This window comes from Python bivittatus, unplaced genomic scaffold (genome assembly GCF_059951505.1).
Source record: "Python bivittatus isolate LINGU-HERP-01145 unplaced genomic scaffold, Pbiv_v1 ctg000580_np1212, whole genome shotgun sequence".
NCBI lineage: Eukaryota > Metazoa > Chordata > Lepidosauria > Squamata > Pythonidae > Python > Python bivittatus.
In genome coordinates this window covers 4,691,869-4,705,797 of record NW_028277087.1, presented here as the reverse complement: position 1 = coordinate 4,705,797, position 13,929 = coordinate 4,691,869, and the positions used below count along the sequence as shown (strand labels likewise).

Below are 13,929 nucleotides of genomic sequence, written 5' to 3'. Positions count from 1 at the left end.
AGTCGGTCTCAATAAAAATAGTTTTAGCCTTCCAGTGGAGTTGATTTCCTGGTCTAGTTTACCTGGTAGGGATGACACTTCTAGTGTTTCATAAAGCACTATTCCGTTGGGTTTTTAAACTTAAGTTTAATGTTTGGGGACGTTGTTTGGGAAAAGAATTCTAATTTATTTGGCATATTATGATTTATTCATTGAAAGCATTTATTTACAACAATGTGACTCTGGGTGATATACAAAAACTAATATAAAAACCAAAGACAAAATAATTATACTAGCGAAAAATGGATACAATCATTAATAAGTGATCAAGGACTCAAATGTATTAAATGTCATCAGAAGGGAATTCTACAACTCAGCTGTATGCCACCCAGAATCTTTAGACTGGGGCAGGTTACCAAAACTATAAAACGCATAATAAATAAACTAGAGACCTGGAGCTGCTTGTAAAATGGTGCAAAATCATAGTGTGGAATTGCCCCCCATTGGATCCCCTCCTCGTTTGCTTAGCCTTCTGGGAAATGGATGAATCTTTGACCTGAATCCAGAAATACATATATTATGACTGTTCCTCCATGTGGAGGGGTACTCTACCTTTATCTTACTACACACTGAAGATAACCAGCATGGAGGGCTACTGTTTTTATGCTCTGTAGTTTTGTGGGTGAGGAAAGGAAAGGGTGTTTTCTACCAAATCAACCTTTGATCTGAAACACGGCCCCTCTTATTCTTATATTTTTGCCTGTTCCTTTTTGTTCTGGCAACCACACTGAAAGCAAATAAAGAAAACAGTATGCTGGTGAGCGTGTGTGTGGGGGAGAAGGCAGCATAATTTTGTGGTTTTACTTGGAGAGAGAAAAAAACAAGAGAGTGGGAGGTAAAGGGATGGTGGTGGTAAGCATCTAATTTATTTTTAAGTCTGGAAGTGGAGAACGGCAGAAATCATGGGTGGGTGAGATTTTACACCATGCTCGTTTGCTGGACCATGCTTGAAGGGGAGGGTGCGAGTGAGCAAAGCACAGCGAGAGGAGTTTCTTTTGAAGTATTTTAACGTTACTCACAAGATATATGTTATGACGCCTACAGACCACATATCCACTTCAGGGCCATATGGTGAGCCATGGAGAATTTCAGGGGCTAAAGGCATTTGAAAAATAAACAGAAGTCAGAATCGAGAGAACGGAGTTGGCAGACATATTTTTTCCCTCTCCCACTGTGACTCTCTTACCCGCTCATCCCCTAAGCGCAACTTTTATCAGTGAAAATTCACACTCCTTCATGGGGGATTGGCAATTTTCCTGGGTGTTTTCCAACCTGACACTTGTTCTCCTGCTTTTGCAAACTCACGGGAAAGGAGAAGAGAGTGGCATGTTATTATTTGGCCACTTGTCCCTGATGGTCCTTTGAAGCAGGAAGGATGAAGCTGAACATAGCTGAAGCCCAAATTATCTGCACAGATGCCTCCTTCTTCAGGGTCAGGATATTTGGTAGGGCTACCAAAATGGGGATGCTAAAGCCAGAAGACCACTAGATGGTAGAAAAGGTCCTGAAACTCTCTTGGTTGCCATCTAGTGGTTGTCTGAATGTTTCCAGCCCAGATCCTTTAGGCCAGGTAGACATTACCTTGTTTAAGGCAGGGTTCCTCAACCCTGACCACTTGAAGATGTGTGGACTTCAACTCCCAGCCAGCCATGCTGGCTGGGGAATTCTGGGAGTTGATGTCCACACATCTTCAAGTGTTCAAGGTTGAGGATCACTGGTTTAAGGCACCTTTCCACCAGCTTTGTAATGTTCCTCCAAATGGGCCTTCCAGAGGTGGACACTTCAGCATGGCCATTGCTGAGAATTCTGGGAATTTCATACCCTCATCTGGAAGATGCTCCAGTTGGGGAAACCTAGTATAAATAGGTATATTTATTCCAGGAAAGTTTCCTTAAGGTTTTCTGCTCCTTAGAGAATGGGCAGAGGAATGGCTGATCTGAGATGGGATGTGGAAGGTCAGTTGCCCCCCCTTGGGGGCTTCCATGCTGAGGGGGCACTAGAAACTGAGTCTCCCCACTCCTAGTCCACCTCCTTCACCACTGGCCCCATTGGCTCTTGGGATGGGGGGGTTGGCCTAAAATCCCCCATGAGCTTCCACAGCTATGGGAGACATGAACCTGGATCTCCCCACTCCTAGTCCAATACCGTCACCACTAAATCACCCTGGCTTTTGAGAACCCAGTGTTACAGGACCTGTAAACTGATGAGGGAGCCAGTTTGGTGTAGTGATTAAGGCACCAGGCTAGAAACTGGGTGACTCTGAGTTCTAGTCCTGCCTTAGGCACGAAGCCAGCTGGGTGACTTTGCGCCAGTCCCTCTCTCTCAGCCCTGGGAAGAAAAAGAAGGGAAAACCACTTCTGAAAATCCTGCGAAGAAATCTGCAGGGATTAGTCCAGGAAGTTGCCAGGAGTCAACAGTAATTCAAAGGCACCCCCCACCCCCCCAAAAAAATTGATGAGGGGAAAGCTTTCTTCTATGAAACTAAATTCCTACAGGTAGCTAGCTGATGTTCAGAAGACAGTGGGTGAGGCTAAATTAAGAATTCCATAACGAACATGATATTATCACCACCATTCTGGAATGGGAGGTTGGAAGCAAAATATCCATATCTCTATGGGTGTAGAAAGAGATCTGGTAACTCAGTGCAGGAATGCTTAAAGGTTACAAAGATTTGCTATAGTCTTTAGAAGGGTAAACAGGCTGCACCCTTTTCTCTAGGGAAAATTTGCCAGAACAATCATTAAATAAGGCTAAGGGTAGAAAGGCAACAAGAGGTAAACTGAAATATTTCATAGCAGTGTTTCTCAACCTCAGCCGCTTTAAGATGGGTGGACTTCAACTCCCAGAATTCTGGGAGTTGAAGTCCACCCATCTTAAAGCGGCTGAGGTTGAGATACACTGTTTTATAGAATAAAATAATATCTGAGTTGGATGACGCCTTCTGTCATTTACACACATTTACATACAACAGTGGCAAGAAACAGGAGTTTATAGGAAGGGAATGGTGTTGGTTACTAAGCTGAAAGAACCACCAGATCTGAGTTGCAAATCTCCACACAACCATAAGAGCAGTAGAGAGTCAAAGAAACTAACATTTTGCTGGCATCTAGTGGACACCTGGATTTTCACACCCGAGATATAGAACTCCTGCAAAAGGTCTTTTCTTAGGGAGCACAGTGGCTGACAGAGCTCTGCACTTTCTTCTTGGAAATAGGGCCCAGAATATTGAGTCTCCCTTTCTCTGGCACCCAAGTCCCCTTAAAATGGACAGATTCCCACATTGCTCTCCATCACATACTCACCACAGTATCCTGGTGTGCCACATACGGTTTTCATTGTATCTTGCTCATCCACAATTTTGGATAAACCAAAATCACCTGGGAGAAAACAGAGATACGTGTGTCTTTATGTGTGTGTTCTGGGTGTGTATTTAAGTTCTCCTTTCTTCTGGAACCAGAAAGGAAAGGATTTCTGTTCTCCAATCTAGTTTGATAGGCCACCAGATCTGTGCTGCAAAAATCCAGATGACTGCTAGACAGCAGGAAAAGGCAAACATGTTCTGCATTTCTGTGCTGTCATGTAGCAATCCACATCCTGGAGCCACGAGGCTAACTTAAGCCAAAGTTGGGTAATTGTGGTTCAGTATAGAATGCGAACCTGGATGCCACAGTAAGCCATTTTCAATTTTTATTTTTTTTTTACTTTTTGATGCCTTCAAGTCAGTGTTGACTCCTGGAGACTGGTTTCTTTAGTCAGACATACAATATGATATATATATATGATCTGAGCACAGCTATTTTGTTCTGTAATTTAGGTTAAGGGTGTTGGGTGAATCCAACCTGTATTTAATGACAACAACCCAGGCTGGTTGTAAATTCATTTAGCTTCTTCTCCCAGCATAACCGAACTGAACAATTCCAGCCTGCCCTTCTCGTTCCTTTCCAGCTTGGTGCTTTAAAGTCCCATTCTTGCATGCAATTTGCAATTTGTTTTCTCACTGCCTTTCCTCCCTTCCCCTCCATCATAATTCCCGCTGCAGGGGAGGGTTAGAGCAGTTTTTTTCCAACTGTGTTCCCTTGAATGCAGCCAATTTTCTATCACTAGAGCTTTGCCTCTTGATCAGGGATTTTGAGAACTCTTTTTTTTAACTCACAAGTTCTGTAGCCTGAAAAAATGTGAAAACCTGTGGGTTGAAGCTTTGCAATAGAGGCCTTGTGCCCTCTAGGAATGATTGTTCCTCCTTTGAAAAGGAAACATGGTGTGTTAAAAAAAAAAAAGGAAAAAGAACACTCAGGACTCCTATAGGAATGTAGAACTCCAATAGAAGAGAATATGTATAGCTCAGGGTTGAACTGTGGAGTCCTAGGGGCTCTCTGAGCTTGGTTGTTTGCTTGCAGACATTTAATTACCCAACTAGGTAACATCATCGGCACAGTTACCTAGTTGGGTAATGAAATGTCTGCAAACAAACTAATAAGCTCAGAGAGCACCTAGGACTCCACAGAATCTGGAACTGCCCTGTTGCTTGGTGTTCAGTATCCTTTGCATCAAAGTCCTGGGCTTACTCAGAAAGACGTTGCTCAGAAGACACTGTCTAGTGACCCTCCATCCACTGTCTCCCAATCACCTTCAGGGTTATGACCCACCCTTTAAGATACTCTGGGTTAAGGTCTCACAAACAGTGCTCGAACGAGCTGGTGGTAACAGCTAATATCCTGAGCATAATCTGTTTGTGCTCCACCTTCAACACATTATTTCCCCAGACTCACTCTAGGCTTTAACAGACATTAAACTTGAGCTTCTACTTTGATTTGGATTATTTGGAATACTTGCTCCAGTACATCAAGAAACTGGAGCAAATTTAGATAATCAACTCTATGAATCCATCACAATCGTATGTTACAGAAGGATGGGGTGGGTGTAACTCAGATGAAGCCAATATGGATATGTATTCTTTGTGGGATGAATTTTAGGTAGATTATGGTTGATTCATAAGCCATCCCCCACCCCTTGAGACTTAATTGGGATTTGTCTCCCTGGTCCTCACTGGAGGAGTCATTCCCATATATTAAAATTATAGTACAGGTAGTCCTCAACTTACGACCACAGTAGGGACTGGAAAATTCATCGTTAAGCAGTGCAGTCATTAAGCGAGGCATCACATGACCGCACCCAATTTCACAACATTTTTTGCAGCGGCCGTTAAGTGAATCACATGGTCGTTAAGCGAATCACACGGTCGTTAAGTGAATCACATGGTTCCCCATTGATTTTGCTTCTCGGAAGCTGGCTGGGAAGGTTGCAAATGGTGATCACATGACCCCAGAATGCTGCAACCGTCATAAATATATGTCAGTTGCCAAGTACCTGAATTTTGATCATGTAACTGCTGGGATGCTTCAACAGTCATAAGTGTGAGGACTGGTCATAAGTCATTTTTTCAGTGCTGTCGTAACTTTGAATGGTCACTAAATGAATGGTCATAACTCAAGGACTACCTATAATTAATAGAATTATGCAGAATGATACTGACATTATGTTCTTACCAATAGTTACAGACAAAATTACTTGTAAGGAGGGAATTCTATACAGAGCATAAAATGTTGTTAAACAGTGTGATTCTAAGAAAGTAATTGTGCTTCTATGAATGTCTTGTTAAGTTAGTCAACCCTTAATTTAATGGATCATCTGGAGGAAAGAGTGCCCATTTCTCCCAAATGTCTGTTAAATTCAAAATTCTGTTATTTGCACAAACTGCATAATGACATAATGCAAATCATGTAAATTAACACAAATGTCACATTATATAACATAACAAAATGTATCATATTTTTTTTTGCTTTGGACAAAATTTCTAAGATGATTTATATCCTTCATGTCAATTTATGTCATTTGTGCAAGTGGCATAAATTGACACAAAGGACATAATTTGCAACATCTGCAGAATGGCATCGTCACACATTTGATGTAAATTGCCACAATGTATTTTTCCACTTAATGCATATTTGCAAACAATGGTCCCCCACCATTAGTCCACTAAAACAAGATTTCAGTACATAATATTTTCTGCTTGCATCATCCCAACCCTACCAATTTTGAGAGGAGCATCAGGGGAGAGATCTGCGTAGAGCAGGTTCTCTGGTTTAAGGTCACGGTGGACTACTCCATTTGAATGCAGATACTAGAGGAAACAAAGACAGAAAAGCATATAACATTTCTGTAGTAAAAGTCCCTTACCTCTGCATGCTGTCAAAAAGGATTCCTTTGGCACAAACCAATTAATTATTTTTATTTATTTAATGTATTTAATCAAGCTATTAGCCACCTCAACTGACAAAGCAACTTTAGGTGCCATTTGTCTGCTTTTCACATTTTTCAAAAACTGACCTGTGGCAATTCTATTCCACCGCTTAAAACACCGTGTAGTAGTAGTAGTAGCATGTCCAGTGTAGACCAACAAGGTGCTACAGGTACTGAGGCTTTTCAAGACCAATATACCATTATATCTACTCTATTTGCTTTCTGTTCAGGGTGGTTACAGCCTTGTTTCTGAATTATTAAGACAAAACTCAACTTTTGTTCAGATAAAAGTCCAAGTTTCCAAACAACTGGAGTACAGTATTTATTTTAATTGCTAATTTCTTTTTATTTTATTGCTTTTCCCCAAATCATTAATAGGCACATATATTCACATATTACACAGAAACCACAAGCTGACCAAATAATAGGCAATTCTTCGCTGTGAACAAATTACAGGCAGAAAGTACAAACAGGCAGCTTCTGCTTAAAAACAGCAGGGAGCCTTTGTTGAACAGGAGTTATTTCTGAATAATTCTGAATAAATATTATATCAGGAGTTTAGCCACAGCAAAAGCACATTGCTCCCTACTGTAGTTTTCAATGATTTAGGAAAAGTCAATAAAAGCCAATCATAGCTTTATGAGTTGCCTGAGCCCAACTATTGGCTGCATTTTTGCAACGTGGCTACTGAATCATTTCTAGGTTCAATGTGCTTGTGAACCCCAAAATGTGGTAATTTTGGGGTCAGTGGCCATGTATTACCTAATCAGTCCTCCAAGTAAACAAGTTGAAGGCTTAGAGTGGCAGAAAAACACAAGACGTTCCATTCCAAACTCACTGCCAAGGTCCTGAATATGTCTCCCAAATCCTGGTTGGCTCCAGGAGCCTGGTTAATATCTATTGCTACTTGCCGGGCAAATGGAAAATAATAGTAATAATAGTAATAATAAGGTCCTTGGGAAGGACTCGAGAGGTGGATAGAAATGCCAAATCCAGTCTAAACATCTGGTTGACTGTGTAACCAGCACTAATACTTTATTCAACTTGTATGGCATCCAACTCTCGATGACTCTGGGCAGTCTGAGAAGGGCCCACTGCCATCCTGGAGCCCTTGTAGTGAGCCAACATCCAACCCTGTGGCTGGATGTAGGACTGGCTGGGGATGAAATGTGCTCTGCAAAACACAAGCATTGTGCAACGGATTTCCATATTCAGGCCACCGTCGTCTGCAGGGGGAGCTGCAAATTAGCAGCATGGCAGACGGAGCATCGCAATGGAAGCCTCCCTGCCTTTCAGAGGGGTCGGTCCCCTCCGCTCCCCCGTGGACACCTACGATTCAGACATAAATATCGAAAGAGTGGACACATCTGCTCAGACTGTGCAGAACCAATCTGGATCTTGCTGTAACTCCCTCCATTCTTTTATTTCTTTCATTTGCTCAGCTGTGAATTACTTAAAATCTTTGGCCATTTGGTAGCATTTCCTTCCCAGCCCAGAGTGATGGAGCCAAATTCTCACTTTTCTGCAAAGCAAACGATGGACTACTTTTGTATATGAATTTCTCTCATATTTTAAAACCTCTGGTTGCCTTGGAAACCATCTTCCACTGACCTTTAGTACAGAGAAACAGTGACCTACTAATATTCTCTCTAAGAGCTATATCTTTCTTCTCTTTCTTTTATGCTGCACTGAAATTTAGACCGCAGGAAAGAGCTTAATAAAAAATACACCGCTGCCATTTCTTCTCTGCCTGTCCTGTTTTTTAAGCTGCTTCTCTTTTGGGAGCAATTCCTTGGGGGGCGGGCGGGAGGGGGCTGAATACCAAATATGGAATTCTGTGCATTTCAAAGGATTCTGGAATGCTATTTATGAAACATTTGCTGAATAGAATTACACGTTAAGAGCAAGTAAGAATGTCCCTTAAGGGGGTGTCACTGCAAACCAAGATTAATGTATGATTTACAAGGTGAAATCAGCAACCTTCTCCCTGCTCGTGAATTATTCTCTCCAACCCCTGTTGCCGACAGCTTCCACACGTACATCTACTCACAAAGCCAAAGTACATTCACACGTTGGTTGAGCAAGCCATAACTTGGTAGTTTAATCTGTTTGTCAAATAAACAGCTACTAATTAGGCTCACACAACACCCTATGCTGTAAATCATGATTTCTAGATCACGTTAAGCCAAATCCAAATATATGGCTTAGTGTGTTTTTGAATCTGTTCAAGTACTTCTTTTCTGTTCCAATTTCTCCCCCAAGACTGTTCTTTAAGCTGCAAAGAATTTGCCTGTGGCACGTTGGATACATCATCTCCGTCCATCAAATTATTTCTTTGATGGTGTAAAATAGAGGGAGGATCACCTGGTGTCCTACTTTCCATCTCAATTCTACTGCTGTGATGTACATAGAAGTGTTAAGGTTGGAATACCTATAGGCCACTCCCTTACTGCCCAAATTAATTAGCCCTAGGACTATTTCCACTGACTCCGGAAAGTTCTGCTCTTTTTGATATGCAGAGGGATGTACAGATAGATAATGTCAATTCTTCACATCTCTCTCTCTCTCACTGCATTTGCCTGCATTTTATCCTGGTTTGCCAGTTAACTTTTTAAAAAAACCTTTGCTGATGTTTTATAAATAACCCTCAAGCTCTGTTTTGGCTCTCCGAACTGAGTGTTGCGTGTGCTTGCTCTGATCTGGATATCGGGATCGACTCTGGCCAAACTAAATTGGAAATTACCTTCAGTAATTTTCCAAGGCAGCACTCAGTCCCAATCAAATCACAGTGGAAATTGTACAGCTGGGTATCTTACTGGATGCATTTGACGTTACAGCCTTATCTCAAAGCAGAGAAAATTCCAGGATTTGACAGACGGGGGACTTGATTGACTCTTGGACTTTGTTTCAGAGTTCATCTTTCGATCCTTGCCTTTTTCTGCCTGACGCTGGTGGGAAATTTCTCCTCCATTTGCTAGCTATTGAAGGAACAGCTGGTTTTCAGCTGCTGAGGGGAGAAAATGTCCACCCTCCTCTTCCTGCATACTGAGATCCTACTCCCAATCAACCTTGTGCAATTATAATGAAAATATTGTACACATTGGTATATGTGAATAGAATGTCAATAGATTTTAGATACTTTGACTAGAGGACAGTTGGACAACCAGCTAATTTTCACAGTCCACATAGATCAGTGTTTCTCAACCTCTGCAACTTTAAGATGTGTGGACTTCAACTCCCAGAATTCCCCAGCCAGCTTATGGCTGGGGAATTCTGGGGGTTGAAGCCCACATATCTTAAAATTGCTGAGGTTGAGAAACATTGATGTAGAGGATCCCCAGCTACCTTTTTGGGGCACATTCTACATCTTTACTGCCTTTTTCTCTGGATCTCTCCCTTATCAAGAGGAAGACAAACGCAGGCAGGATAATCTTGATTTCTTTTCGCTCTTCATTCTGTCTTGCAAAACGAAATCCTAAATTGCTCCCCTTGCCCAAACCAAGAACAGATGCTTGGCAAACCACATTACTGTTATTCTTCACCCAGTGTGATGGAATGGTTTGATGAAGGCCGTGCTCGGGGAGATAAGCATTTCCTTAGGCCCCAACAGGAGCGTGGGAAGGTTAAGAAGATGAGACTGGCACCACCCTAAGGAATTCACGGTGTTTTTGGCTTGCTGGCTTGGGAAGTTTAGATTTGGCCTGGAGAGATTCTGTCTTTGAGTTGGAAGCTAATAAACGCAACAGAACTGTATCTGTACTGTCTTGTGGAGTTCTTTGGGCTGAACCTGACATCAATCTCTCCAGATTGAATCTAGACCTCCCAAGCCAGCCAGCCAAAACACCGTGAATTCCTTAGGGTGGTGCCAGCCTCATCTTCTTAACCTTCCCACGCTCCTGTTGGGGGCTAAGGAAATGCTTATCTCCCTGAGCGCGGCCTTCATCAAACCATTCCATCACACCCAGGCCTTTGGTGAGAGGAAGCAAGTCCCCTCACTTCCTCACACTTGCTATCTTTTATATTTATCTTTCATTGATTCGATTGCAATTTCTTTGTTGATTGTTGTGAGTTGCCCAGAGTTGTTGAGAGTCGGGCAACATACAAGTTTAATAAATTGTGGTTGTTGTTTTTTTTTGTTATTACCTACGGAAACTGCTAGTGCCCAGGTTAATTTCAGAGTCTGCAGATTTCAGAGATTTGACAAGAGAAGTTTTCAGAGATAATGATCATTGAAAAAATGAAGTCACACGTGTGCATTTGCGTGGGCCCACCACCATCAGGGTGATGGGAGGCTGGGGCCCTCTTACGCAGGTCCACAGGAAGCAGGAATGCCACGCAAGCAGAGACCTCAATTGCACATCTGCCTACGAAATTCCAGTTGCAGAAAAGGTGCCTTTGAAGGGTGGCAGAATTTAGATTTTTGTTTCCTTGGCCATGAAGATCCTACCCTCCGGAACAGATGCAAGGCCACAGGGCCCAGAAAAGGGAAGGAAACATTCAAACGGCTTACGGAGACAGCTTCCAGGATCTGTTTCACCACGTGGGCCGCATCCCTTTCACTGTAGAATCCCCTCTCCACAATCCTGTGAAGAAGAAACAGTGTGCAGAATTTTAAAAGAATGCCTTCACCCTGCACAGTCAGCCTGCCTGCCTGTAAATCTGCTTCTTGGGGAAAACACTTAAAAATAAATAATCAGGTGGGTGTTCTGGCCTCCTTTCTGCTGTTTTAATGTGTGGTACAAGAAGGGGGAGGCTGGAAAGCTTTGCAGGGGAGAAGAGATGGCAGGAATGGCAGGTTGCTAGGCAACCAGAGCATTCCTCTTCCTGGGAGATGCAAAAGGGAGAAGGCTGCAGTGGTTGCTAGGCAACCATTCACACATTCGCCTTACTCCCCTTCCCTTGTTCTCTGTCCCAGGGCTGCATGGTTTAGCAGAGCAATCTGTTCAATTCAAATATTTTTTAAAAAATATGCCAATGAGCATCATTTTGAAAGAAGCAATCCTCTTTATTTCTTATTCTTCCTGCACGAGGCAGAGCCTCTACGATGCCGTGCGCTCCTACACTCTTGCGCATCGTCAAAGAATGAAGAAACCCACTGCCTTGGCTAGAGAAACCATTTTTGAACTTAATCCCAAAATAAACCAATGGAAGCCCATGTGATGAATGGATTAACTTCTCTTTAATCAGGTTGCAGCTGTGCAGCTGTGATTCCACCATAGCGTTGAGAGCAAGGCTGTGTGGAATCACCAGCTACATGTGGTGCGCCAGTTACACCCTTTCCTGGATCAGGAGGCTCTCCAGTCAGTCATTCACGCCCTGGTCATCTCTCGGTTAGATTACTGCAATACACTCTACATGGGGCTACCCTTGAAGAATATCCGGAAGCTACAGCTGGTTCAAAATGCAGCCGCATGGGCAATTGGGGGTGCCCCAAAGATGGCACATGTCACACCTTTGCTGCGTGAGCTACACTGGGTCCCAGTTTCCTTCTGGGTCTAATTCAAGGTGTTGGTTATCACCTTTAAAGCCCTACATGGCATGGGTCCAGGTTACCTGAGGGACCGTCTCACCCCCATTACATCAACCCGTCCCACCCAGACAGGCAGAGAGGGCATGTTGCGGACCCCGTCAGCGAGAGAATGTCGGCTGGCGGGGCCCGGGAGGAGAGCCTTCTCTCTCATTGCCCTTGCCCTTTGGCATATTCTCCCCCCAGCAGTGCAACGGGCCCCTACCCTCCTGGTTTTCTGGAAAGGGTTAAAGACCTGGCTCTGCCAGCTTGCATGGGGTGATAAAGAGTTTTAATCAATCCTGAGGGTGGCTGGCGCCCCTGAACCATTTGCCAATCCCATCATTCTTGGAATTTATGTATTATTTATTTATGACTGTTTTTATATTGTATTTTAATTGATTTTATCTCCTCTGTAAACCGCCCAGTTGCTTTTTAACGAGATGGGCAGTGACAAATTTGGTAAATAAATAAATAAATAAATAAATAAATAAATAAATAAAAGAAGGGGGGAACGAAAGGTTTGTCTTGCTAGGGCTAGCAAAAGAAGGCTGCAGAAATTCAGGGGATCACTAGAGGGCAGCCAAGGGTTAGAGCTTTCTGTGTCTCTTCACTACCATCTAATGTTCACCCAAAGTATTGCAGCCCAGATTTGGTAGCCCTCTTAACTTGTGGGCATCTGTAATGATCTGTGGGAATGACCCTGGGAGACAGGAGGGAGAGCCGCAGGCTGGACAACCGGTGTGTAAAAGGTATCTCAGCCCACAGAAAGAGAGGAGGCATGCGAAGCATCTCAGAGGGGACCCTCCCTAGTTTTCTGGAGTAAAAGGAAAGGAGGGGAGGAATACTTTCAGACTTGCAAGATTCTGTTAATGGAACCTTACAGTAAAGGTAGAGTTAGGACTCATGGTTGGTGTTTCTTGTGTGGAGTACCTCAAAGGTCTAACAGCACCACACATTTTGGAACAGAGGGAAAAAAATCCCCAGTGCCTGAAAGAGAAAGACCCCCTCAAGTTAAATGGAACTCCTTGAACTCCTGGGGACCTCAGGCCCAGAGCCATACAATTTTCTTAGCAAAGAAATGATTTGCTTGGCAGGATACTTTTTCAACTTCCCAGTCTGCCCTACAGCCCTGATTTCCTGCTGGTGTCCTATCCAAGAGCTAACCAGGCTTGATCCTGGTTAGCTTTTCAAAATCAGCCAAGATCAGGCACGAAGGAAAAATCCTTTCCTTACTTGTATTTCCTAGCAATTGCTGTTGCTAGTTATTCATAATCTCTAGTAATGACTAGATATTAATGGAAAAGGAGGTTTTATCTGACTTCTCATAAAATTAGCCAGTGACTTGGCCTTTTTTTCCACAGAGCTGTTCCTCTTAATGCCATCTGTTTCATACCTTCATTTCATGCCTGGTTTGCAATGGCTATTCTCAAACATCATGATTAATCCCCTGTCCTGGTGGGTCACAGCCACCCATTGTATTTATTTCCCAAGAAGGCCTCTAGGTTGTAGGTGAAGCTGCAAGCTATTTGAAAACATAGACAATGCTGGAATCTCTCATTTCCCTTTGCAATTGGCCGGCTTCCCATTTAGCTCTGTTTGTAAAGAACGAAAACAATCTGAACAAATTAAAGTAAGGTCAATTAGGAAGGCTGGCTGGTGCAGGTGGCCTGCAGGCACATTTGTTCCCATCAGTTCTAAGGAATTAACTCAACTACCTCCATTTTCAGCCAGAACTGAAGCCAGAAGGGAACAGGGTGGAAGAGATGGTAAGGAAGATTTCAGCCCAGAGACTCTGACACTGATGGCTGTGGATTAACCAGTCGCCCTTTCTGTGTCCCAAACACATCTTTTCCCCATGGCAACAAATTACTCTCCTTTCCTTTGTTCAATTAGTCACCTTTAATTAAGAGTCTGCCAATTAAGCAAAGGTTTCTCCTGTGTTACCTGTCAAACAGCTCACCACCTGTCACCAGCTCAAGGATAAGTGTGATCTCTGTGGGGGTTTCGAAGATGTCTTTCAGTTTGATCTAAAAGAATGTGGGAAGAAATTGGGAAGGATGAATAACTTTGATCTAAACCTT

General features: G+C 43.0%; 1 protein-coding gene across 3 annotated transcripts in view; it reads right to left on the bottom strand.

Moving 5' to 3' along the window:
- Window positions 1-13,929, bottom strand: part of LOC112541989 (calcium/calmodulin-dependent protein kinase type IV-like) — a 52,177-nt gene that overhangs the window by 15,185 nt on the left and 23,063 nt on the right. For all 3 annotated transcript variants that reach the window (XR_015797637.1, XR_015797638.1, XM_088149390.1), the window contains exons 4-8: window positions 13,793-13,875; window positions 10,850-10,922; window positions 6,130-6,220; window positions 3,342-3,416; window positions 1,059-1,134 (exon numbers count right to left, since the gene is read on the bottom strand). Coding sequence is in view for 1 of the 3 variants with exons in the window: in XM_088149390.1 (XP_088005516.1) it covers window positions 1,059-1,134; window positions 3,342-3,416; window positions 6,130-6,220; window positions 10,850-10,922; window positions 13,793-13,875 (398 nt within the window). In the remaining 2 variants the exon portion in view is untranslated. The remainder of the gene's footprint in view (window positions 1-1,058; window positions 1,135-3,341; window positions 3,417-6,129; window positions 6,221-10,849; window positions 10,923-13,792; window positions 13,876-13,929) is intronic.